This window comes from Protopterus annectens, chromosome 16.part0 (genome assembly GCF_019279795.1).
Source record: "Protopterus annectens isolate FY-2018-M chromosome 16.part0, PAN1.0, whole genome shotgun sequence".
Lineage (NCBI taxonomy): Eukaryota > Metazoa > Chordata > Ceratodontiformes > Protopteridae > Protopterus > Protopterus annectens.
The window spans coordinates 146,767,512-146,795,213 of record NC_056750.1 but is presented as its reverse complement, the minus strand read 5'-3'; the positions used below and the strand labels follow the sequence as shown (position 1 = coordinate 146,795,213).

Genomic DNA, 27,702 nt, shown 5'->3' with positions numbered 1-27,702 from the left:
CGGGCATTTGCATATCAGTTTAAAAGGGAGTGGGACAAATTTTTGTCCCATCTGTTTTCTTACAGAGAGGTTCCCCAGGAATACACAGGTTATTCACCCTTTGAGTTGCTGTATGGGTGTAGGGTGAGGGGACCTCTAGATTTAATTCGAGATGAGTGGGAGGGTGAGTGCAAGTCTCACAAGGAGTCTCTTGTGGCATATGTCCTAAACCTCAGGACATGGCTCAGTGAGCTCATGGGCTTAGCTCAGGAGGACCTGGCAGAAGCCCAACAACAGGAAAAAGATGTGGTATGACAGGAATGCTCGAGCTAGATAGTATGCTGTGGGGCAGCAGGTAATGGTTCTCATTCCTGTCAGACAACAAGCTGCAAACAGCTTGGAAGGGACCCTACAAGGTGGTAAGAAAGGTAAGTGATGTTAATTACATGGTGGAACTGCTAGGCAGAAGGCAGGGACACAAATTGTACCATGTTAACATGATGAAGAAACCTTACCATGATAGGGAGGCCCTTGTACTGAGCATTTGCAGTGGATTGCAGGAGGAGTCTGAGGGAGATCTGGGGACTGATCTCCTCAGTGAGGCTTGGGCTGACACATCAGTGGAAGGGGTAGCAATGTCCCAGCAGCTATCTCCTACCCAGGTTTGAGAAATTTGAGCAGTGTTGCAGGAATTTTGGGACAAGTTCACTGGAAAACCAGGGTGCACCCACCTGGGGCATCACCAGGTGGATACAGGACCCCAAAGGCCTATTAGGCAAGCCCCTTATAGAGTGCCTGACAGAGTCAAAAAGATTCTGAGGAAGGAAGTAGAGGAGATGTTGGAACTAGGGGTGATTCAAGAGTCCAACAGTCCCTGGGCCTCCCCAGTGGTGCTGGTGCCAAAGAAGGATGGCAACACCAGGTTCTGTGTGGACAACAGGAAATTAAATAGTCACACAGAGTCAAATGCTTACCCCATGCCTAGGACAGATGAGGCCCTAGAGCAGCTGGGTGGGGCTAAGTATCTTACAATCATTGATCTTACCAAGGGTTACTGGCAGGTGCCCTTGACTCCCAGTGCTAGAGCGAAGTCAGCCTTTGTGACTCCTTTTGGCTTGTATGAGTTCACAAAGAAAACCTTTGGGATGAAGAATGCCCCAGCGACTTTGCAGAGGCTGGTAGATTGTATCCTAGCAAGAGCAGGAGAGTTTGCCCTTGCTTACCTAGATAATATTGCCATCTACAGCCATTCCTGGCCAGAGCACCTTCAGCATGTCAGGGAGATGCTGGGCAGACGACAGAGGGCAGGGTTGACCATTAAGCCGAGCAAATGTCAGGTGGGTATGGCAGAGGTCTCCTACCTAGGACATAGAGTGGGGAGTGGTAAGATAAGGCCAGAACCTGACAAAGTGGAAGCCATTCAGGCATGGTCTGCAACTGTTACTAAAAAGCAGGTGAGGGCATTTTTAGGGACAGTAGGGTACTACAGAAAATTCATCCCCAGTAATAGTATCATAGCTGCTCACCTCACAGACCTGACAAGGAAGAACAGGCCAGATAAGGTAGAGTGGACCCCAACTTGTGAGCAGGCATTCCAGAAGCTTAAAGAAGCTTTGGGAGGACCCCCTGTGTTTGCCAGTCCATATTACAGAAAATAATTTGTTGTGCAGGTGGATACTTTGAACCATGGGGTGGGGGCTGTACTTAGCCAGATTTTTTCAGAGGGGGAAAAGCACCCAGTGGTTTATCTCAGTCATAGGCTCCAACCCAGGGAGGAATGCTATGCAGCTGTAGAAAAGGAAATGTCTAGCCATAGTGTAGGCACTACAGAAACTTCAGCCTGATCTGTATGGAAGGGAATTCACTGTTATGACAGATCATAACCCCCCCTAACATGGTTAAACAGAACCAGCCAGCAAAATGCCAAGTTGCTAAGATGAAGCCTGGGGTTGCAAGCATATGATATGTCCATGCAGCACCGCAGTGGGATTAGAAATGCCAATGCAGATGGGCTCTCAAGACAGGGAACAGGGTAAGGGATACTTAGACCTATCTCCCTCAAGCAGTGTTTCTCAAGGGTCACTCAAAAAACTAGCTTGAGTTCTCTGGGGGGGGGGTGGTATGTGAAGATAGATGAAGGCTGCCAGCCTAGCCAGATAGAATTTTGGAGATAATTCTGTCTTCTGTAAATATTAATATAAACCACAGGCTTGTTGTCTTAAATGGTAAAAATAGTGTTATATGTGGAACTGGAAAAAAATGCAACAACAGTGCACTCTGCTGACCAAGTAGAGCATGTTGTGACCCTGTGATGTAAACATGGCTCCAGCCAGTCTAGATGAAGGAATTGTTGCTATTGTTTTAAGGCCAGAGTTAATGGCCAGAAATTGCATGCATAAATGTCCTTTATTGCACTGGTTTCTGCCCAGAGGTGAAGCATGTAAATGTAATTTCTGTTAGCCTGGGAACCCAGGGAAGTGTGAAGAATAATGCAATGTGAACCAGGAATGTGATTTTAAAAACAGAGTGAATCAGAGAGCATTAAGCATTTTTGTCTTGACCATCCAACTCATCAGCACTGCCTTTGCTCTATATGTAAGTTTATCTTAGACTTGTGTTTTCTCTTAGAAATAGCTAGAAACTATAAAGATTACACTAAGTGTTTTTCTGTGATGTCAGAACTATACTACTGAATTATTTTAAGTATTTCTTTGTGATCTCTGAACTCTCAACTAGCACTGTGTAGTAAAAAGTATTGTCTTGGTTTTTATTATTTATTATTTTTTTGTGTCTTTTGGCTTTTCCCGGTTAGGGGTCACCACAGCGGAACTCCTGTCCGCTAATGATTGGCAGTAGATTTTTGCGTGCTGGCTTGCTGGGCCTAACACACAACCTTCAATGAAGGAACGCCTATTCATGCATGTCGCCACACAGAAGATGCTCTCTAACTGAGAATCGAACGGGCAACGTCTAACTGTGAGGCAACAACGCTACTGCAGCACCACCACCGCAGTACCCACCACCACCATTATTAAATATTTTTAAACCCTTTCAACTGTGGCTGCTTTGTGTAGAGATAATTTAAGCTCTAGAGTACACTGCATGTATATAGTGATCCTGTACCAAGTCACTCTAATAAGCCTTGACTGTTTAGTTGCACTTACCATTTGGATAATAATATTGCACAGTAATCATTGGACACCCTTTTAAGGGCCTTTGGGTAGCTGATAAATATTAGCTGGGTGGTGGCAGTGATTTCTACTGTATAGTCTGGGTAAAAGGGTCACAGCTGGAGAACCTGTGCCAGCCTTTCCCAGGAGTGTCTGTTTGGTTGTATAAACTCTTCTCAAAGTATAAGTGTGTGTGTGTGTGTGTGTGTGTGTGTGTGTGTGTGTGTGTGTGTGTGTGTGTGTGTGTGTGTGTGTGTGTGTGTGTGTGTGTGTGTGTGTGTGTGTTTCAGCTACTTGGGCAGGAACATGAAGCACTGGTTAGACAGAGAGGGTGCTGGAGGTTTTAGCTTGCCCACTAGGCTGTGATCTGGACCCTATAGCTGTGCCAGTGGGGAGTCTCATTGGGGACCTGGAGAGCAAGGGAGCAACCAGCCCCAGACTGACTGTAATCTATGTGTGCACTTAAGGGAAATTACACTTTACTGTGTGTATTTGTCATCCTTTCCTCCTATATGAGATGCCCCACACTGGTGTTAGTAGTGTGGATTAAGGCTCCTTGATTGCTGGGCCAGGGCATGGGCATCACATAGCACATTGATGGCAGCCCACTGAACATTGAAGGTGTTATTAGAGATCGAGGACACAGGTTGACAGCAACCTCTCCTTCCACCACCACATTGTCACTGTGGTCAGAAAGTCCTTCTATGTGGCACATCTCATTACCAAGGGTTTTGCATCCAGGAAGAAACAGGTCAACATCTCTCTTTACTCTTCCCTCCTTAGACCAGTCATGGAGTATAATGCCCCATTTGGCATGTAATTCACTAAACACCTGCAGCAGTGGGAAAGGTCACAAAAGTACCTCATGAAGAGGATCCTAGGCCTTAAACACATGCCCTACATGGACAGATTAAAAAAACTCCAGCTTTTTTCTGTCTCATATTGTCTATTAAGAGGCGATATCTGCTTGATTTACAAAGCCATGTCTGACCCAGCTCTGTACAAAATGTTACACTTAAAGAAATCCCAATCCCTCCACACCACACACTCCAGGGACCTCAGCCTCATTACCACAATCAACAGAACATGCTGGAGGGACAGGTTTGTAATCCAGAGACTACCCATGCTCTGGAATAAACTTCCCATACATGTCAAGCAGAGTACCTCACTGGCCCTCTTCAAGAGAAATATTGATGAGTGAATGGGAAAGAGAAAGTTCTTCCCAGGGATCAGTCCAGTGGCTCTACTTGATAGAGGGACCGGTAACTAACGTTGGGCGGCATGATGCCAAGGCACTTCTATGGGGTAGCCTTGTAAAGGTTCCAGGGCCGTTGGCCTAGTACACATCTATGAACCTAAACTTTAGTGACTGGCATTATTGACTGACTGTAATCCTCACTGATTTACCAGAAAAAAAAATAATGAGGGACAATATATAGGTGTGTGTGTGTGTGTGTGTGTGTGTGTGTGTGTGTGTGTGTGTGTGTGTGTGTATATATATATATATATATATATGTAAAATACAGATGGCAAAATCAGTGATGCTCTTCAAAACTAGAGACAGATCAGAGGCAAACTGTTCTAATTCACTTAAAAGGTCAACAGAGCTGTTTTTGCATCAGCTTGCATTTTCTAAACATTTGAACAACAAAAGCTATGAAACTTTAATAGCTGGCATTAATGACTGCAAAAGTTAGTGATTTTTAATCCTTATAGAAAATGAAAACACAAGTGCAGGTCTTGTAGACAGCACATAGGATTAAGGCTCTGAACTGAATGTACACAGATGTGACCATCAACTACAGCCCCTCGTATGACTGTATATATTCAGATGTTTACTTATGCATGCACAGACACACACACAGATGCACATATATGCACACACACACACACACACACACACACACACACACACACACACACACACACACACACACACACACTCAATCACTCATGCAGCCTCATTTATATCCTACAGACACTCACATATCCACTAACACCCCCACCTGCCAAGGCTTCACTGGACTTCAATGCTCTTATTGGCGTCAATGAACGCCTGCCAACTTTTGTTGTCATTCACTTTTCCCTCTAGCACAAAATGTTATTTGTTCATGCAGCCAAGTAATTTTGTACTAGCAAACATCTCTGAGGAAGGATGCATAAATAACCAGTTTACTTACCCATTTAATAAACCTCAAATAAAATATTTAATTAGCATTAGCCATACCCTCGGACTGTAACATAAGCATGCAGCTTCACCTGTGACACTTATGTCTGTGTGGAGGCCCCCACCAGGTAAAACCACAGCAGTAAAGCAGTACAAGAATCAGAAAGCTTTAGTGCTATGTGGAAACTTTTCCAGATAAGGCTTCCACATCACATTAACACTTTCATAATCCTATGGAAGATCAATATATTTGCACCTTTAGCAAGGAGAATTATAATTTGATCTAGACAGTTTGCATTATCAATGTTTAGGAAATGCAAAGTATACATATTATTGGTTGTAATGGTCTGTCAGTTAACAGCTAGGTTACTGAAATCATGTAAGATTAGTGCATAGGGTTTAACAGGAATTTGTTCCAACTGACTGAGGTGTATTTTGTGATTAGCAAGGGACATGGAAGGAGCAGCATAATTAGAAATAAAATGACAGTTGCCTTTGTTTACAGTGGCCAGGACCTTGAACGGTTGTAACCTAATGTCTTGCATTCTTCAGTGCTGTGGGATGGTGGGAGCATGGAAGAATACAGGTGCATCTCTGCATTTCCCAGAGGACCTAAATAAGTTTATAGGTGCTGCATCAAGGGACAGAAAGTGTAGTCTGAACACCAAGACCATGTTTGTGTAACTATATGTATTATAGGATCATAAAACATACAAGGTGTTAATTTACTTTTGTTTGTTCGACAAAAATAAATGTCAACATCCAAAAGGTAAACCACATTACCTTGAAAACAGAAACATCAATGTTCTACTATGCATATGCTACAAACATTAAAAAAAAAAGGAATATTCTCCCACCTGAGAATTGTTGATTTCACACACTCTTTGAGCATCTATATACTCGACCAAATGTGTTCGATGAAACAGATATTAACCAAACTCCCTGTTGACCAAACCAAGAGAATGCAAGGCATCTGAGTTCTGGGAACATTTTCACCTTGCCCATACCTACCCATAGACTGTACCTTCTTTTTCAAAAAGGGTTAGGCTAGTCAAGCCAGGAGAGAATTTCTGAACACCTATTCAGTCATCCAAATCACACTTGAATGAAAATGTATCACATTGCTTAAACTACAGAGAGAGTCTATCTCAGAGGTGGGAAGCTGCTTCATAATGAACTTCACTCTTACTGCCATATTTTATTTTTCTGCTGTTGAAGATTTAGATTCCTGGTTCTAATATTTGTTGGACTATTAGATTTGTGGTGATGCAAAAGATCCAGGACCACTGTGTCCCTAATGGCACGGGAAGCAAGGCATAGATCTCTCCTTGGGAGACTATAAGATACACCATGATGAAAACAGTAACATCCTGAATAAAGGGGGAGTGTTTTAATTTTTTTCTTGGGCTTTAGAGTTTTTAAGCTAGTGATCTTCCTAATTAGGAACTACTGGGGTATTTCTAGTTGTTTGATATGTCTAGTGCAGGGCAACCTAAATTGGGTGTTGTACTCATTAACTGGTCTGGTATTTGTTGGAAAATTTGGTTTCTGAAGATACTGGAGATCCAGGACCACTGGGTCCATAATGGTATGGAAGATGAGGCACTGATCTCTCCTTAAGAATCTACAAGATATTTAATGAAGGGACAAAGAGTCCAGTCTTTTCTGGCAGGTTGGGAATTTTAAGCTAGTGATCTTCTAAGTTTCTAGTTGTTTGATATAGCTAGTAAGGTACATCCCAAAGAGTCATTGTATTCAATAATAAGCCTACATAGTGCTGAATATAAATCTTTAAATCTGCATAATAATCCTTTAGTAATTAGCTAATTTAAGTTGAAGGACTTCCTGACTACTATTGTTACATGATGATCAAAGAAGTGGGGTTTATCGACCCACATTCCATGTTTTCTAACAACATTCTCATTTTTGTGTGGGCTGATGTTTGTGTTATAAGCTGGGAAAGGGTTGTCTACCAAATATGACAATATTGCATTTTCCAACATTTAATTTGACCCCATTATTAGTACACCAGGTATTTATGAGTCTAAGTTCAAACTGAAAGGCTTGGGCATCAGAGGAGAACTTGACAGTGACCCCCAGGTAACAGTCATCTGGAAATTTGGTTAGTCAGAGATCTCAGTTCATGTTCTGGAAATGAAAAAAGTAAATGCTGAAGAACAGATGTCCCAGCACTGGGACCTGCAGAATACCAGTAGTTACCTTCATACTCTCTGATTAGGCACCTGCCACCCATGGTGTGTGTGTGTGTGTGTGTGTGTGTGTGTGTGTGTGTGTGTGTGTGTGTGTGTGTGTGTTCTACTTTTAACTAATTAGTTATCTGTCTTACAACACAGGGATCTTTTTGTAATGCATTAAGATTAATAACTATGCTAGTATGGGGGATGATGTCATATACTTTGGACTGGTCAAGGTACACTGTGTGGATAGTAAAACCACTGTTAACAGTCTGTGTTGCTCTTTTAAACAAGTTAGCCAGATTCATTAGGCAGAATCTACCCTTGACAAACCAAACTGCTGTGAGTCTATCATGATGAGATTTTTAATATCATAGTTTATCATGTAAGTTATAATATGCTTCAAGGCTTTGCAAATAATACATGTTAGACTGATGGGCCTACAATACCCTGGGGTGCTGGGGTCATCACCACTATTGAGTGCTAAGCCTAAGGGATGAAATCAGTGGCTAAACTCAGGTTAAAGAGTTATGGAGTGGCTCTGCAAGAGAATTTTTGGTGCTATTTATCAAACAGCCTGATATATTATTAGGCCCCATGGAGGAAATATTTTAGCCTTAGAGAGCATCTTCACTGCATGTTCTTTAATGATGAATGTGGAGAGAGGCTGAGAGATTCAGGAGTAACTGGGCTTTGTATAGTCATGTTTGGGGTAAAATTTGCACTGATTTTTTTTTTAGTAGTATATTAGCAAAGTCTACTGGGTAACAGTAGGTGGCCCCATTATAAATAATTTCAGGGCAATGTTGGGTGCTATTTCTTAATTTCCTAACTTAGATAAAGAAAGTTTTGTTATTGTCCTTAGCTTCTGATGCTAACCTAAGTTCATGGGCTACTTTAGCAGAACTAATTGTTTTTTTTCAAGGTTTTATTCAATTTTTTAATGTTATCCTTGGTATGAGAATCTTTTGATCTGTCATATACTTTTAGTATTTTTATAGTTTATTTATCTTGGTGGACTACCAGTGTGATTTGTTTTTAAATTTCTGTTTCTATTTAGATCTGGTTCAGCCATCCAGTTGTATGCATTTATCTAAGTGGCATAGAATTCCTTTGTGAAGCTACCTGCTGTAGCAATATCTGGGGTGATGCTGCTGTAAGTGAGTTGTGAAACTTCTTCATAGAATTTTATAAAATTAGAATGTTTGAAATCTCTGAATTCTAAGATACTGGTTTCAGTGTGTTTAGAGATTTTGAAGGTCAGGTTCACTAGGTTATGATTCAATTTAACTGGTGAAGGAGATACACTGAAGATACAGTACACAAAGAAGTTATATTCATAAGGACCAGGTCAAGAACATTATGTCCTCTAGTATATTTCCTAATAATCTGGTCAATGGAGTTTTCAATTATTAAATCTAAGAATGTCTTCCTGTTCTTTGAGAGGTACTTAAAGTCTCTCAAAATAAAGGTGTTCTTGTTTATAGAGAGTTCATCAAATACATTTTGGAACCTTACATGATTTTTAGGGGGCACAGATGATATCCTATAACAGGCTAAAAACTGATAGTTGGCCCTGTTTAGCATGATTTGGAAACCAGTGAGTTCCATTTGTGGGTTTCAAGGAACCTGTACAGAGGTGATATGGTTGTAACAAATATGGAGACAGCACCACAGTTACCATCAGGTCTAAAGGCATGGTGAGTGTTAGGTAGTTTCAGTAATTGCACAAGCATGGATGCATTCCAAATTAAAGAGACCATCAAGGTCAGACAGTTAGACATGGATGTGTTTGAGGGATAACAAAGCCTGAAGCTCGGGCATTTTTTATCAAAACCCTTAACCTTCAGCAGTGTTACCTTAATATAAGTCAAGCTAGAATTTAATAAATTGGTATATCCAGGAGCCTAACCTATAAAAATGCATTTTGGGACATTGAGCATTTTAACTAATAGGCAAAAGCCCTGAGAAGAGAGATATATGCCTTCCCTGGTGAAACATATAGGTCTATCAGCAATTATCTTCCATGTTGAAACATACTGAATCATCCTGGCCATCTGCAACCCTCAAAAGGTATCTCATAATCCACTAGCAACAACAAACAGACATTGCTACTTGATAGCAGTCAACTACACAATTGTTAAAAATGATTGTCTTTGATGTGGGGCACTGCTCTTGGGGATGGCAAGACATTGCTCAAGACTAGTGTCTTTCCTACCACAGACACATGCATGGAGAGCTCCACCACACCTCTCTCTCTCTCTATCTATCTATGTCTCTGCATATCCCCTAATGTGGAAAATCTAAGTTCATTAGCCTCTACATGGACAACCACAACCATAAAGTCACAGACATAGCCAATGGAATGGAGAGCTTTACGGGCCTTTGTCACGTCATAAATCCTGGCACAGAGAGACAGCTGTCACGCTGTTTTTGTCCATAATGGCAAGAGGAGGGTCTGTGTGCCAGACTATAGAATCACCAATAACTAGGACATTACTGTCTGCAGCTGTAGTCTGTGTTGACCTTATGTGTGGATGTATGCAGCCATAGTGAATCTTTTGGATGTAGGTGTAGAAAGTACAGAGAAAGGTGCAGTGTTTGAATTGAGTCTAGGTGTCTGAGGCTTGTTATTATGATTCTATCATCTTGCTTTTAATTGCAGTGAACTTTCAGCAACGTGTTTGCCTTTCTCTTGGAAAGCAGAAACAAAGACCACGATAACAGCAGACAAGACACCGTGGATTATAACCAACTTGTTATGTGTTTGACAAATGATGTCAAGAAATTCACTTTGAGAGCAGAGTAGTAATATGTTTGTATCAGATGTTTATAGTGCTAAAAACAATGATAGATGTTTTTAAATGCTACACAGATGTTTTTTGTTCATTTATTCTTATACAAATAAATAAATGGAGCCATAATGCAATTCATCTCCCAGGATGTACTAAAAAAAGCTATTCACTGTGAAACTTAAACACAACAGAAAATGTACTCCTGGAGCAATCTGGGATTAATGGGATATCTATCAAATACGTCTCTTCCTCTTCTTTTTAATATAAAATGTGAAATAATACAACACAGTTTTATAAAATGGACAATTAGATTCTAAAGTGGAATAAGCAATACAATGTTTTACATCATTATCCACAAAAGAAAAAAAAGAAGGGGGGTGCCAACTCAGGAAAGACTGAGAGAAGTAAGAGGTGGTACAGGGAACAGAGACAGAGAGAGAGAGTGACAGAGGGAGTGGGAAACACTGACAGAGGGTGACAGAGGGTGAGAGAGAGAGGGTGCAAATGTGACTGAAGGAAGAAAGGGAGTGAGACCCAAATGGCATATGCTGAAGAATTCTGGAGAATTTGATTGGAATGCTGTCAGTCCTTCTTTCCCAGTTCTTTAATTGGTCACTCAGATGTGGAGAGGTGCCTGAGCACTGGGAAATGATCATTGTGTTTCCATTTGACAAGGAAGAAGCAAGAACATACCTGCAAATCTTACCTCAGTAGGTAAATTCAAGAGGAAAATAATGATGAAAAGAGTTCCTGGCGGATAGAAGCTTCCATGAGAAATGCCAGCTTAGGTTTGCAGCTAATAGAGCCTCATGAGCCATTTTAATGAATGGGCAGCACAGGACCTGCACAGGGAATCCTCTGAGATTGTGGTGCCTCTTGACTTTACCAAAGTTCTGTGTACTATACTTGGCTAGTTGAGAAAGTAGGAAATATGAAGGAAGAGGAGAAGATAGTTACATAAGCAAAGGAACTGCTTCATGGAAGGAAGTAGAAAGTGGTTGTGAAGGTGACGGTCTTGGGCTAGTTGTCTTTGGGTTATATTTGTTGCCTCTTATTAGAGGTACTGAAAACACAGTCAGCGTTGTTCTTCATGACTATACAATTGCAGGAACAATGTTTTCTGTAATGGAAAAGGAACTCTAAAGGAACCTCAGTAGATTGGCCAAGTAGGCTGAGAAGTAAAAACTGAGGTTCATCACTGCAAATTGCAACATCTTACAGCTTGGGACTGAGAACCCCAGAAATGACTACCAACTGTGTTGTGAAAAACTAAATGTCACTAAACAAGAAAAAGATCTCCTGGAAGTTGTAGAAATTAACTATCAGGCCTAGGAGAAGAAGACTGTGGTGAAGGTGGATAAGTTCCTAGGATGTATTCAGGGATGGCTCAATTTCATGAAGCAGATAGACAACCTTAGCATATGGATGACTCCTCAGGCCACAGAAGTATGCTTTTCAGGGAAAAGGAGACCCAAGCACCTGAGAGGGTGCAAACAGAGGCTATGCGAGCTGCAAGAGGAACAGAGGAGCAGGACTATAAAGAGGGTCTTGTCAACTGGATTAATTTATATTGACAAAAAGGAGAGGAACATAGGAGACAAAATATTGGTACATAAAATATTAAGGTGGTATTGCGGGTTAGTCAACTTGAAAAGGTAAGATTGACAGTGGAGAAGACAAAACTGCCATATTTATATCTTTTTAGTCTGGATGTAAGGAAAAACTTTCCACGAAGGGGGTTGGATGAATGGAACATGCTACAAGAGGAACTGTTCCTCCAAATGTTTTAAGAATGTATAATGCAGATGATGGGGGACAAGGAAGGGGTAACATTGTGCTAAATGCACCAAAAGACAGTGTAGCCTGCCAAATTTGCCTTTTTGCCATCCCATATCTGTAATATAATGCAATACTAGATTTGCAATGCATTTCTTTTGTCTTGGAAAAAACAAGTAATTTACATTTTAGACAGAATGGCTACCAATTATGAATGAAAACACCAACATCCTTACCTTTTTTACAACTCAAAACAATTATCACTATGATAACAGCAAGCAGAGTTATAGAACCAGTGGCAGCTCCAATTGTTATAATCCATTGTAATGAACCTACAAAGGAACCAAAAATACAGTTTGGCTCTTTTTCAGTCATTTAATGTGCATTGTTCACAATATACATTTTAAGACTGAGGCATGCTCTTGAATGAAAAATCAAACACAGAAAGTTGATTCAGTTATCCTGGATGAAACAGACACAATTGAAGACTATTTGTTTCTGAATGCTTGCTTCTTGAGAAAAAGCTGAAATAAGAATAATTAACTACATAGTCTTGCTTTGGGGTTTATGATGAGCCCCTCCCACAAACCAAATGGTATGCAGTTAAGCGAGCTATAATACCTGACAGGGTGGGCACTATTAGGGAAATGACTCCTGCCCAGGAGTGTTGTGAGGGGCAACTCCCATCCTGGAGGGCATTATTGCACTTAGAAAATGAGATATCTTGATTTTTTTACCATATACTTTTTAAAAAATATATCTTATGTAAAACAATTCCTTCACCTAATGTTTTCGACTTGCTGGAGCACATGTTACTAATGGAGGAAGTATTTTACATCAAAAATATAAAATATGTAATATTTAATGTTCATGTAATGCCCCCCACACACACACACACAGCAGTTACAGCCATTTTGCTGACTGAATAGACCTCACATATCTCATTGTGATGAAATTAATTAAAGAGAAAATCATGCAACGCAAGGCATTGTAACTTCTGTTGTCTCTTAACAGTCCCTGATTTTGCCACATTCTTCATATTTCTTGTAAATATATGAGAATTGTAGTCAAGTCAATAATTCCATACATTAGAGTTTCATACTTTGTTGATATAATGTGTCCTGATGGAAAACTTCTTGCCATAGAAAGTTAAGAGATTTACATTATCTCTTTCTGTCTCTGTACCTGTCTCTCTTGCTCACTCGGTCTCTCTCTCTCTCTCTCTCTCTCTCTCTCTCTCTCACACACTCCACTCACACACACACACACACACACACACACACACACACACACACACACACACACACACACACACACACACATATACACACACAGAATTGCCTTTCTTTTTTCTTTACTTTTTTCCTCCTCAATAAAGCAAGCTGTGCTTAGGAAGAGGAAAATAAAACTGTAAACAATTGTAGCTACTACTGTAGTTAACATTCCTAGTTGTTTTTTTTCTTTGTTATTTTCTTTTTCCTGTTTTTATTTCGTTTTTTTTTAATTTTATGCTTAGTAAGCAGCAAGGCTGTATTAAAAGAGTATAAAAAATGGTGACTGTTTGCTTTTTTTCTGTTCGAGCTTCACAACAACTAAATATGGTGCAGTGAGGCAGCAGACTTTATTTTAGTGGTGATATCAGTACATTAACACCCTGTTGGAGAATGTTCATTCTCCAACAGGGGGACGATGTATGTTTCTCTCATTCTTTAATCTAAGTCCCTTATGTTGTGATCAGATTCCACTGGATACAGCACTAAAAGGTTACATTAATGCTGAAACATGTTTGTTATATTTTTAATTCAAAGGCAGTCTCGTGAAAGTACAGTAAAATGATGCAAGTAAATGTAAAACCAACATACTAATAGAAACAGCAAACAAGTATAGTGTGGTGTATAATGGGAAGCATATGTAAATAGCTAAGAAAAAATGTAGGCATAGGCAGTTTTGTCTTGAGAGGATAGCTTCCAGCTATACCAGTTTTAGTGAAACATATCACTTTTAATAAGGAACAGATGAGTGAAACATATCACTTTTAATAAGGAACAGATGCTTTCAGTTTCATTTCCACAGCTCCAATGTCTGTTCAGTCACTGGTTGGGTTTGGACTTGTAAATCTAGCACCATAGGGTTCTCGTGGTGTATTATATAAGTAGATTGCCAGGTCTTTCTTCTGCACAGACACTGCTGCTGCTGCTGTACATTTGTGCCCCAATTAGGTTTGAACCCAGGTCTATCAGTTGATAATCCTGCACCTTAACACCTTAACCTCTATGCTGTCAGTCTAGGGGAGATGATGACATAGCAGATGAACAAAGCTTGAAGGTGGGTGTAAGCTTTAGAGCTACATTTACTGCATGGGAGTCCCAATAAAAAATGATCTATAGAGTACAGACTATCTGCTGAAGAACCTATATGGAATATCAGCTGAGCTACAAATAATTATGTTAAAGTTTTTCAGTAAACGTGTCAAGAAAATATGATATACTGATCTATATAATTACCCAAACAATATATAAAAAATAGACCTGCTGAAGGGAAACTGGTGATGAAATTTAAAAAATAATAAATGAACATAAAATTACAATTTGATGCATTTGTTATAGAGACATTAAAATACTTACTGGGTTGGTTTCCCAACACTGTTAAAGCCATCATTGTGTTTGTACAGATACAAGAGTCCAGTAAGGCTCCTTTTAGAGTATGGTAGCAGCTCTTGACAATGCTGTAGCCTGTACAGAGCTCTGCATTTTAAATAATATCTGCACATTTCCTTTCTGATCAGTTTAACACCAACTTAATGCTGGAAGTGTCCTCTGTGGGTTTAGATTACAGATGAAATACAAACTGATGATAAGCAAAAACTTTTGATGAAATTATAATCTTAAATATAATTAATAATGAATAATAAAGAATATTTAGGGACATTTGGTTAGATGATAGCTAACCTAACAGTACTTACTAAAAAGACAGAATTAGATTTGTCACGAATGATGAATAGTGGTGATTTAATTATTGTCTAGTTTCTGGATACTGCTAATGCAGGTCTCACTACAGTTTCACGCAACTGGGAGTTAAAGTCATTTTGCTTCTTCCCTCTCCAGAAGTAAAACAGCAGCATTAATCCCAAGATAGGAAGTGGGCCACAGACTCTTTGGTGATCAACAGTCTCAACCTAAAATGTATGTCTGTAGGCTTGTTGTAGCCTTCTCCTGGTAGATGCCATGGATAGCAACCAGACCAATCAGGAAAGACCCCACCCCCTCCCACACACACACACACACACACACACACACACACACACACACACACACGCACACACTGCCACCAATCAGGAAAGTCCACACACACACACACACACACACACACACACACACACACACACACACACACACTCACACACACACACTGCCACCAATCAGGAAAGTCCACACACACAAACACACACACACACACACACACACACACACACACACACACACACACACACACACACTGCCTATTCAGAGACAGTCAGGAATCGATGACCCACTGCTTCTCTTACCTGGAGCAAAACAATCACATTCATCCCAAACTAGATCCTGAGAAACATATTAGATTTTCCAGTGATCAGTAGTCTCCAAAGAAGTCTAAGAAATAATGCCCTTCTTCTTCTGTTTTTATCAAGATCAAAACAGAAGCACTAATCCAAAGATACAAACTGATGAGGAATGCAGACTTTTCAGTAAATAGTACTTGTCACAGATTTTGCAAATAAGATCTGCAGTGTGCACTAAGCAGTTAGGAAAAGGTCATACCCCAGTACTTTCAGGTTTAAGAACTGTAGAGTGTAATACTTAACATACCTTGCATCTGTTCCAGATATCTGGTAGGATTCAGATATGCGTTGGCAGAACCCTTGTTATTCTGTATAGTCTGTATAAATTATGAAGAACTCTGGAATATTCTTTCAATTGTATAATAGCCCTATGCATATGCAGTCCATTTTTCTGAGTCTTAACTCTAAAGCACTTACTGATTTGCCCTGTTGGAGCCGATGTTGCAGTTTCTATAGTCAATGATATCCTGTACGTGTTTGAAGCACCTAAATCAGAAAGAAGAGCACAGACAGAATAAATGCTGTTTTCAAGGCAGAGTAAGTACTTTTTGCGCTGCAGAGTAACATTACTACAATCACTGCTGGTGTGGCAGAAGAATGGATTCCTGTCGACACTGAGCAGCAACAGCTGGGTAAATTGGCACCCTGGGCAATCCCAGCCTGATGCACCGCTGAAGCCAAAACTGAAAAAAAAATCAAAAACATCCAACAAACCACTGAGACATTCAGAACTACACCAGTACTCATCCAGATTCAGTCATTTAGCCAGCTGGAACTGTTATAACTGAATGAATGTTCATATGCCAGTAACAAGTTGCAGATATTACACGTCTGCCTAACTGCACTAATGATCTCACCCCATAACAGTTTTCATTTATGGCAGCTGTCCCCTTTTCCACACCCTAGCTATGGCTGTATATTGAAAGTTGGAGGATTTTTACTATAACCCTCAGAACAGTGAAATGTAAGCATGCACGGATGGAATACATATTAACTGCAAGCCCTACTTGAAGGAATAGTGATCTTAAAGGCAGTATATATAAGTAGCAAGACTATAGGTGTCATAGCTCTTCACATTGGGGATGAGAGTGGGATTGAAGCCCCCTAAAAAACATGTAAAAGTGCACAGTGAGTTTCAACACTTGCTGTTGATAAACTGAATTCCACTTTAATTTTAGAATTGTCTAGGCTTGCAGTCTCAAGTCTCATACTTCTGATTGGCTGCCTGCAAGAATAGTTCTGTAAGTAAATATGGTTGACTTGGTAGAACAATCAAATTAACATTTAAGTACTTTTGTAATAGCAAAGTAATAGTATTATACTTACTGTTGGTGTAACATACAAAAAACTGCAGTAGCTTAAATAAGAACTGTTGGTATGGCACTGTAGTAACACTTTCTTTATCTAAGACGGTCAGAATACACATTTTTGTAAAGGTGTAACTATAATGTAATGGAATAGACAGCTAAAGATGCAGTGTAGGCCTTAGCAATACCAGAGTAGACAAAGTGAAATGGAAATTGACAGCACTGAGGAAAGCTCTCCATTGTAATAACTTCACAAGTCAGCATAAAACCACATTGCAGCACCAATATTAATGGTGCATGTTGATGCAGAAGCATGAGCTATACTGAGACAAGGGTACAGAGCACTGCAGTAGTGCCTCTAATCATTTTTAAGTCATGCAGATTATGCTGACATAGAGTTACCAAAGCAGCATTACAAATCCAATATCACAGTAATGGGAAGAAGTAAAGCATCACAGTGTTGGGCATGGGCCATGGATTTGTTATGACATGCAAAATGTTGTGCTGTACAGCAGCACATTGTAAAACATAAAGCACACCTACAAACTTCAAACTTTGTTAGCTGTTACTGTAAATCAGTGTGTGCAATAAGGAAATAGAGCATGCAAAGCAAACCTGGAAGTGGTTACAAGATGCAACTGTGGGACTTGCAACCACAAAAAAAAAAAACAGGCAACAGCGTCAGTGGTAGTACATTCACAATGGCCAATAGTAATTCAACAAACAGAGACACACACATCAGTGCTGTGCATACATGCATGTATGTATCATGACATGCATGACAAGCCCTGAAAGACTGTATCCAGTTCAAGGAGTGACACAAGGATAGGGAAACTATTACTATATCATATGTTTTTTGATACACTAGATGCATACTGGTCTTCATCAGAATGTTATTTGTCACAGAAGCATACAAACACAGAAGTCAAATGGATAGACTTTGTATGTCAGATAGTTAACAATGGCAGGACATGCATTTGAACCATAATTTAACCGTAAAATTAAGAGTGCCATTTGGCATGCACGCATATGCAGAAAGACACACACATGCACAAATACACACATATACGCACACACGTGCACACACATGCACACACACACAAACACACACATTCACTCACATGTGCACACACGCACATGTGCATACACACACACACACACACACACACACACACACACACACACACACACACACACACACACACAAAACACATATGAGTACAGATACAACAGAAATTATAAAAGTAAAACAAGGTAAACATGATAGTGAATGACAGGACAGTGCCGAGAGAATACAGGATGATTACAGTTATGTCAAAGGATATAGGAGTTGTAGCATTAATTTAAATATATACTATAATCCTTGAAAGCTGCACATTAATGTACATTGCACAAATACATCACTAAGCCACACATATTACAGTTACCGAGTCAGAACATCTGAAATGCCTGAAATATATCGGTCCTGAAACTGAATAAAATCAAAAAAGGACAAGATGAAGTATAATAATAAACTGCAACAGAGTGATACTTGAGTAACCAAACCTATTTTAAATCTGAGACCTGACTATTTCAGCATATTTACAGACCCCAGGGATGTCCTTTTGATAATTTCACTTGAGACTGCTGCTTTTGTTTGCCCTTGGTGAGAGAAGGGTTAGCAGGCAGTGTTCTGAACAATAGGCTGATGTAGGTTGCTCTCCTGTGTATTTTGTTTGGCTGACTGTTGGAATTTGAATGCAAATGAATTGTAGACCATTGTGCAGCCTTGTTCTCATTTGTGTTGAGCTGCTGTAGGCTGTTCCACCAAACACCTCAACTATGTGAAAGACCTGTACAGTTAAGTCCATTTTCATACAGAACCTGCCTTTTTCAGCAAATATTGAGGCCACTGGGACTTGCTTTTGTAAATGTTGCATAAGAATGGTGCTCTGGGACCTGACTTGCTGGGCTGTGTGCAACAATAATGAAGTCAGTGCTATACAGAAGCCAAATGGTGCATTTGTTTCTTCTAGTATTTCAAAGGGCTTAATTCTATATTCATTGAACAGTAAAGTATGAATCATCTCTTTTATTGCACTGTTTTATTTTGTTAATTACTTTGTTTTATTTATCTAACTGTATTACTGTTGCATTATTTATTTATCTGTATTGCCTTTGTATTAGCTTAAGTAACTGGTTCTAATTGGCTTTTACTGGAGTCACTGATTTTTCAGCTGTTACACCTCCTACCCATACTCTAGCTTTTCTAACTGTGCAGGCATTCAAAAAGATCTACTGCTCTGCAAAAGTCTTTACTCAGTAGGTTTTATCAGTGTGGTATGTCCGAGTGATTCAGAGACTGCTGCCACTACAGAGGTTTACAGGCAATGGCTATGGCAGAGGCAACATTCCTGATGATGAAGTTGCATGCAAATGCAACATTTTGGGGGTGTAGCTAATGCTAATTAGCCACATACTCTACCCAAAATGGCACCTGCACTGGAATACCACAGTAGAAACAATTGCTCTACAATATTATTTTGGTTGCAAGGAGGAAAAAGTGCATGTATGACTGTGGTAGGTGCCACAAAGCTATTCATGTAAGTGTTTGTGTGTGTGTGTGTGTATGTGTTTATGTACATGAATGTTTGTAGGGGTGTGAATGCAGCTGCCTTTATGTCTGCATGTTTGTGACGAGTTTGTGCATGTATACATTTCTGGATGATCACCTTGTAGGAAATTTGTGCAGTGAAGCCGTGTGTGTGTGTGTGTGTGTGTGTGTGTGTGTGTGTGTGTGTGTGTGTGTGTGTGTGTGTGTGTGTGTGTGTGTGTGTGTGTGTGTGTGTGTGAGACTGCACTAGAAGATGTCTGTTCAACTACTGTGTATGACCCGGTAGGGGGAGCACTATCATGGTCAGGTCTGAGGGTGCAGTACTGGTGTCAGAGACATGGTAATGAGCTGCTGATGATATGCTGCTTGGTACCACCTTACTGTGTCCCTGAATTGCACATTATTGATTGCTGTCATGCCATTTGTCAGTCTTGTGTTATCAAGTTAGTGCTGGCAGTGATAATCTTTCAAAATGCTAGGGTGGTTCTCTCAGTTTTTTGTGTGCCATGCTTTATTTAACTTAATATAGAACAGTATACTGGATTATCAATTTAGTTGCTTATTTTTGCTGTTTTTAGCTGACTCTACTTATCTTTAGCTAAGATACCTGCTTTTGCATTTTGATTTTTATTTTGTTCGGTAATTCTTTATATGTACTGTTATACATTACTGCATTTAGCCTATAATAATGCACTGTATTATTATTATTTTTAAATGGTTTATGTTGCTCTGTTTGATTTATGCAGTAATACAGTTTCTTATTTTTTGTTTTATCTGCATTAGCACACTGTGCTATTTTAGGTAAACAGTAATGTCTGAGAGTGTTGATGTTATTGGGGGGGATAATGAGAATTGATGCTGCAGACAGAGGGCCTCTGCACTTCTAAAAAATTCATTATTTTCTGGATAATGCCCACCACTAGCTGGGTCAGAGGCCATTGAAAGAGAGCATTCATTTGTGTATGCACCAACAGTATATGAGGAAGAAGATGAAAATTTTCATATTGTTGTACAGGCTGAATCAAGGGAAGACCCCGAGTGTTTGAAGTGCAAATTCAGGGAAATGTGCAACCCCCAGACAAATATTACATTAGAGAGGTATTTATCGGTTTGGTGATTTAAAAGATGAGTTAATAAAGGACAGGCTTGTGTGGTATTAATAGTGCTGCTGTGAGAATGATTTGCTTTGTGAAAGTGATTTAAAATTGAGTAAAGCTATTGAGATATGTCAAATCCATGAAGTAACAGAAAGGCACACAAGTATGCTTGCAAGTGATAAGAACATGGTTTCAGCAGGCTGCAGAGCAAATGTAGACAGCATGCAACACATGGCAAACAGAAGCAGGCCCAACCACATGGCAGCCACAGCCCCTGCAGGTTCACAAGGGACATGACACAGTTTTCCAGCAAGTTCTAAGAATGGAGCATTTTCAGTGCAGAGTCTAAAAGAGATACATGCTTAGCATTTGGTCAGCAATGTCACAAGTGTAAAAAAAAATGGAACCATTTTCAAAAATTTTGCAAATCAAGTAAACCCCTCACAGTTATAAAGAAGGGTCACTCAAAAAAGCAAATTGATCACGTAGACTGCAACTCCAATTTCTATGTAGATGGTGTATCAGTAATCAGTGAAAAGGTTGATGCAGTGAATTTGTTGGCAAAGAGCAAAGTGTTTTGTACTGTCCAGATCAATGGTAATCCACCGAGCTCAAAGTAGACACTGGTTCAAAGTGTAATGTTACATCAGTAGACACATTTGCTAAGGTGAGAACTAATGAAGAACTCAATGTGGCTAGTAGTGTGAAACTTGCTGCTTATGGAGGTGAAGAAATTCAAACTGAAGGTTTAGTAGGGCTTTCATATTATTTGGCTAGGAACTGTTACAGCTTGTTATTCTATGTAGTTCTAAGACCTGTGCAGCCATTATTGGGTCTCTGAGACAGTTGAGAATGAATCTGCTTTCATATAAGCACATATCCTAGCTACAATTTTTCTGAATCCATTTTCTCAGAGTATGCTGATATTTTCGATGACAAGTTGGGCAAACTTCAAGTTGTGTATTCTATGAAGTTAAACCCAGAGATCAGTCCAGTAGTCAGAACAGCAAGAAGAGTTCTGATAGCTGTGCAGGATAACGTCAAAGCTCAGCTGGATAAAATAGTGCACCGAGGTATAATTTGTCCAGTTATAGAACCAACTGAATGGGTGTCATCCATGGAAGCAGCTCACAAAAAGGCTCAGATTAAATCAGATTATGTATGGACCCAAGAGATTTGAACAAAGCACCAATGATACCACATCATCCAATGTGTACAGTTGAAGAGGATGCAGCTTTAATACCAAATGCTACTGTTTTTTTTTCTGTCTTGGATGCAAAAAGTTCATTTTGGTATGAGATGCTTGATCACAACTCCTCATTACTGACCACTTTCAGTACCCTTTTTGGCAGCTATAGATTCCTGATGATGCCATTTGGAATAAATTCTACAAGTGAAGTCTTCCAGCATGCAATGGATCCAATTATTTCAGGTTATCATTGTACCATGATAATAGATAATTTATTGGTTGGAAGCAATGGTGAAGCAGAACATGACAGAAACCTAAACAGAGTTCTAGACAGAGCATGTGAAGTGAATTTAAAGCTCAGTCCTCTGAAGTGTAATTCAGACTACCAGAAGTTACATATATAGGTCATTTATTTACCAACACTGGCTTGAGACCAGACCCATCAAAGCAAGCAGCTATTCTTGAGATGTCAGCATCAGATAATGTTCAAGCTCTACAGCATTTTCTTGGTATGAGCAACTATTTAGGCAAGTTTATACCAGACTTCAGTGAGTTGACAGCACCTTTAAGAGAGCTGACTTGCAAAAATGTTACATGGTCTTGGTTGAAACAGCACCAGAAAGCATTTGAAGACCTTATGCAGAAAGTTGCCACCCCACCTTCATTAAGATACTATGATGTCAATAAACCAGTCACTCTTTCCTGTGATGCTTCAAAATGTGGCCTTGGTGCAGTTATTCTTCAGGAAGACAGGCCAGTAGCTTATGCATCTAGAACACTTACCCAAACTGAAATGCAGTATGCTCAAATTGAGAAAGAACTTTTGGCAATAGCACTTGCATGTTCAAAGTTTCATGATTATATCTATGGTTGCGCTATTCAGATTGAAACTGATCACCGACCTCTAGTTACTATTTTAAAGAAACCTATGCATTCAGCTCCAGTGAGATTACAAAGAATGATGCTCAAATTGCAAAAGTACAACTTCAAAATGGTCTATACACAAGGCAAACTTCTTTATCTGTCTGATACCTTATCCAGATTGCCCAGAAATACAATGAACAGCTTAATGCAGAGAATTTTGACTTTGACGTAATAGAAGTGCATAATTTTTCTACCATGAGACTTGATGAGCTGAGAGATCATACAAAGACTGATCCAATTTTGCAAAAGCTCAAGCATTATATTAATGCTGGATGGCTGTCAAAGCAATCTAGTGCACCACCTGAAGTGCAAACTTATTTTCCTTACAGAGATGAGATGTTGATGGAAGATGGGATTAATTTCAGAGGTCCCAAAATTGTTATTCCTGCTTCCTTACAACATGAATATATTCAGATTTTGCATTGTGGTCATCCAGGTTCTGAATATACCAAAAGAAGGGTGAGAGAAATAGCATTTTGGCCTTCACTAATAAAAGACATTGATAAAGTACTTTCTTCTTGTTCGGTATGCAATAGTACTAAACAGCATTTGCAAAGAGGACCACTTCAGCTAAGTCAAGTTCCTGAACTACCTTGGTCGATAGTAGCCACTGATATATTCAAGTGGAACAATCAGCATTACTTAGTATTGGTAGACTCTTATTCAAACTGATTTGAGATAGATTTACTACATAGTCTAATGTCCATTGCTGTTATTATTAAGTTGAAACATCATTTCTCAGTCCATGGTAGTCCACACAAAGTTATTTCTGACAATCGTATTCAATTTACTAGTCAATTGTTTTAGAAATGTGCAAGAGAATGGGACTTTGTACATGTTACTAGTAATCCAGAATATCTGCAGTCAAATGGTCTAGCTGAACGTGCAGTGCAGAGTGCAAAGCAATTACTTGAAAGGTCAAAGAGTGAAAATACTGATGGCTATTTGAATTTACTTAATCTCAGAAACATAACCTGTGATGATATACTTGGCTCGCCTCCTCAGAGACTTCTATCCTGGCAAACCAGAACAACACTGCCTATTAGTCCCAGTTTATTGAGGCTAAAGCTAAGAACAATAGAACCATCAGAGCCTAATTATTCAGGAAGAATTCTTCCTAGAAGTTGTTATGATAACTCGAAAAGATTTCATTGTCCAGTAAAAGGAGGAGAGACAGTGAGGATACAAACATTGAAAGTTTTCAACCGAATTGGTCAAGTAAGAGGTGTATGTACCGAGCTGAGATCCTACTTTGCAAAATCTGAGGGTGTGGAGTACAGACATCTTCTTCCTGTACCAGAATCATTATCACAGCATTGTGCCTGTGATACAGACTCTAGATCTCAGAGAAATCCAGACAATGTTACTATTCCAGAATGTGTTTTAACTTCTACTTCCATTCTTGATGATGTTCCTGATGTCCCTAAAGTTGAACATTCAGCAGAGACAGTCCCAGTTGCTAAGTTTGATTCCAAGTTTCATGTCACACAATTTGGTCATATTTCCATACCTAGTGTGAAATACACAGCAACCTGGACATAAGTGTATATATGTGTCTAGTTCTGTATAATTGCATGACAAAGAACTATCTGTATTGTTTGCATGTCAACTGATATTGTCAGCCTCGCATGATCTATTTCTCAAAAGGCAGGATGTAGAACAGAGTGTGTGTGCTCTGTCTTTAAGAACAATTGCAAGGACTGAACGTGCATATATAAATAGCAAGCATGTGCTATACTTAGTGCCATTTTGAATGTGCAGCCAGATTGTGAGCATGTATGAATGTAATACCTAGTTTGTATATAAACTACCTAAGTTAAAGTTATTAAGCTCCAATCATGATGTGTTTGTACATAATAAAGCTGCTTGAACAGTACCCACAAAGATTCAACTAATACATCCTGACTAGACAAGTGACAAAAACAATTAATAAACTACTGTAAATGTGACATATATAGACATATTACCCTGTTAAAGTACAACATGTGGTGGTCTTTACATTACCTCTCCCTCAGCTTTTCACAGGTCCCTCAGGAATCGGACAAGGGTGTGGTCCTGCTCCTGGTAAGCACAACGCTGTTTTGTTATAGATGTAGATTTACTGCAATGTATCCCCTAAAATGTCATCCCAGGCCTGCTAGCTGGATTGCTGTACTGTCAGCATGATTGCCAACTGAACAGATATTTTCTAACTGTACACACTTTGGAGTCATACCTATGCCTTGTAGGTGTGACCATACTGATAGATGTGGCAGTATTGTCAGGACATTACAGATTGTCATATGTGTCAACTGTGCAGTCTTTGCAAATGTCAACAGTGTACCTCTTTGCTGCTGATGTGATTGCTGTGTAAAGAGCTTTTATTTACAAGTAACTACAGCTGTTTGTGAGAACAGTCCTCATGTCCTGCTATATGAGGTTGGGGTTAATCAGGTCAGTAATAGTGACAACAGTGTATACAGCTTTGCATGTATTGCAACATGGCACTGCAGAGCATAATAGTGCAGTTATTAATGAACTGCTTTTTCCTCTCTTAACACAGATGACTGAGGGGGGGGGGGTGATCTTTGTCCCCTACACAACCTAATTTCAATGTCTCTTCAGACTCTGATAATGATGGTGGCCAAAGTGAGGCACAGGTGGGGGTTTCAGGGGCTGAATCTGTCCCAGAGGTTTACATCCCTCTTCTGCTCTCATTATCACCACACACAGTCAGTGTGCCTACACATACCCAGTCCCTGGAGGCCACAGATACTGGACAGTCAGAGGGTGGGGACATTGAACAGGAAAGTGTGGCAATAATGGCTCCAGTGAGTGTAGACTCTGGCCATAGCCAGAGAGCTGGTGAGGCTCCACACAGATGGATTAATAGGGGTGCTCATAGGAGGCCTGCTGTCCTTCCACTACCTAATGCAGGTGTCTCATCATGGGTCACTCAGCATATGTTTTGGGTTATCATGGAGGCACAAGCACATTTTGAAAGGAACTCCAGATGAATTTTCAGGGTTATGGATGCAGCATATTCTGACATCTGTGACTTCCTCCACCACATTGGTGATACCCTGGATCGGTTCACTGATGCAGTGGAAAGAAGGTGGTCTGAGACAGAGTGTAGAATATCTGTCTTGCAATGCACATTGTCTGTGATAAAACATCTGATTGGAGTTGAGGGTTGGGCTCATGGACATAGGTCAGCAACTACATCTGCCGAGAGTCCAAATAGTCATGCACAATCATGCTCCCATAGTGGTAGTACATCCAGCACTTCAGAGGGGAGTGTGCTGTCCACACCAAGGCATGGCAGGCCATGGGATCATGGTCCTGGGCGTTTCTGTGAAGGAGATGGTCCCAGCAGACAGCAGTCACCAGCAGGTACTAGCACCACTTCTGACCTTGGCCATGGATTTGCCTGTACAACTCCTAGCAGAGCCTATTCCTGTGTTTGGGGGCAGAGACGGTGAACTGTCACTACCATGCATGGTTCAAAGCTGTCCAACACATGCACATGTAGGGCTTGCATCAAGCTTCAGTGTGTTCACACACACACACACACACACACACACACACACACACAAACACACACACACACACACCACTGTCAAATTCAGGTCACCTACAGACACACGGCACATTTTCATGGTCCATCTTACCCGCTTCCCTTCCTGACTCACATACATGTTTTCAACCTATTCAGTCAGTCTAGGCCTCCTGCACCCTTACACAACACCCTGTGCAAGTGATGATATCTGTGCCACATCCCTGTCATCCTCAGTATTGATGCAGGGAAATGAAGTTATGTATCTGATGCACAGGGTGACTATATAAATGAATATGTGCTTTTGTAATGCAGTGTTGCTTTGCCATGCCACTTGTACTGCTCACTGACAGACACTGTATGCTGACATTTGTAATGTGTAAACCACATCATTTTGTGTACCTTTTGTTGTATGATGTTGTAATGGCTGTATACTTACCCAATGAAAGGTGTGTCATGGACCTCTTTATAGTTCAGTTTCAGGAATCTGTAGGGGACACCTATGGATACACAGCAGCAATAAACCCATAAACGTCATAGAACAGGATGGAATGTCAGCACAGAAGACACATCTCCAGCAAGGTACAGCACTATAGGTGCATGGCTCCATAGGGTCATATGTGTATCACAGGGTAACAAGAACAATGGTGTCACACAGCCTACTCATACATCCCTAATCTATGAAACATTCTTATACCCTTGCTAAGTGTCACCAGGGTTTCTGGAGCTAACACATCTACAAGCTGTGGTGATGGAGATGACCAATCTACAAATTTCCAGTGTCCATTACAGACATTTGTCCTACACCAGTTATGATTGTCTTGTTCTGCATCCCATCGTGTAACTTGCACATGATGTGTGTTATAGCAGACATGTGTTTTACATGCATGGGGAGCCTGTTACATATAGGGTGTATTGTCTGTGTTACACACCTGTCTCTCTGCATGTACTATTTATACCACAGTGATGGTGTAGGTGTGTAGAACAGGTAATACATGTGTTAGTTCTGTCTTGGATAAGCAGAAGGTACATAGTGGAATCTGACACCTCCTTGTATGGCAGCCATACACATCTCCTCCAAAGCATGTAAGAGACAGACTACACATGTACACTCTTGACACAGACTGCATCGGACATGTTATCTGCAATGTCTATTAGTTTACCATGGAACCTGTGTGGCTGTTACAGGTGTAAGATATACTCATGTAGTGACATAGCAAAGGTGCCATTGCACTCAATAATAGGTGTGATGAGTGTCAAATATAGTATAACAATGACAGTCTGGAATTTACATGCCATACCTTTCTGTATAGGTTGTGCATAATTGAATGGATCCCCACATCTTACTGACCAGTGAAAGTCAATGGCTACATTACT

The 27,702-nt window shown here is 40.1% G+C and overlaps 1 protein-coding gene across 1 annotated transcript in view; it reads right to left on the bottom strand.

The window, feature by feature from the left end:
- Positions 1-27,702, bottom strand: part of LOC122790392 (integumentary mucin C.1-like) — a 533,572-nt gene that overhangs the window by 353,310 nt on the left and 152,560 nt on the right. The window contains exons 3-4 of the mRNA XM_044057913.1: positions 16,098-16,166; positions 12,319-12,414 (exon numbers count right to left, since the gene is read on the bottom strand). Of these exons, the coding sequence (XP_043913848.1) occupies positions 12,319-12,414; positions 16,098-16,166 (165 nt within the window). The remainder of the gene's footprint in view (positions 1-12,318; positions 12,415-16,097; positions 16,167-27,702) is intronic.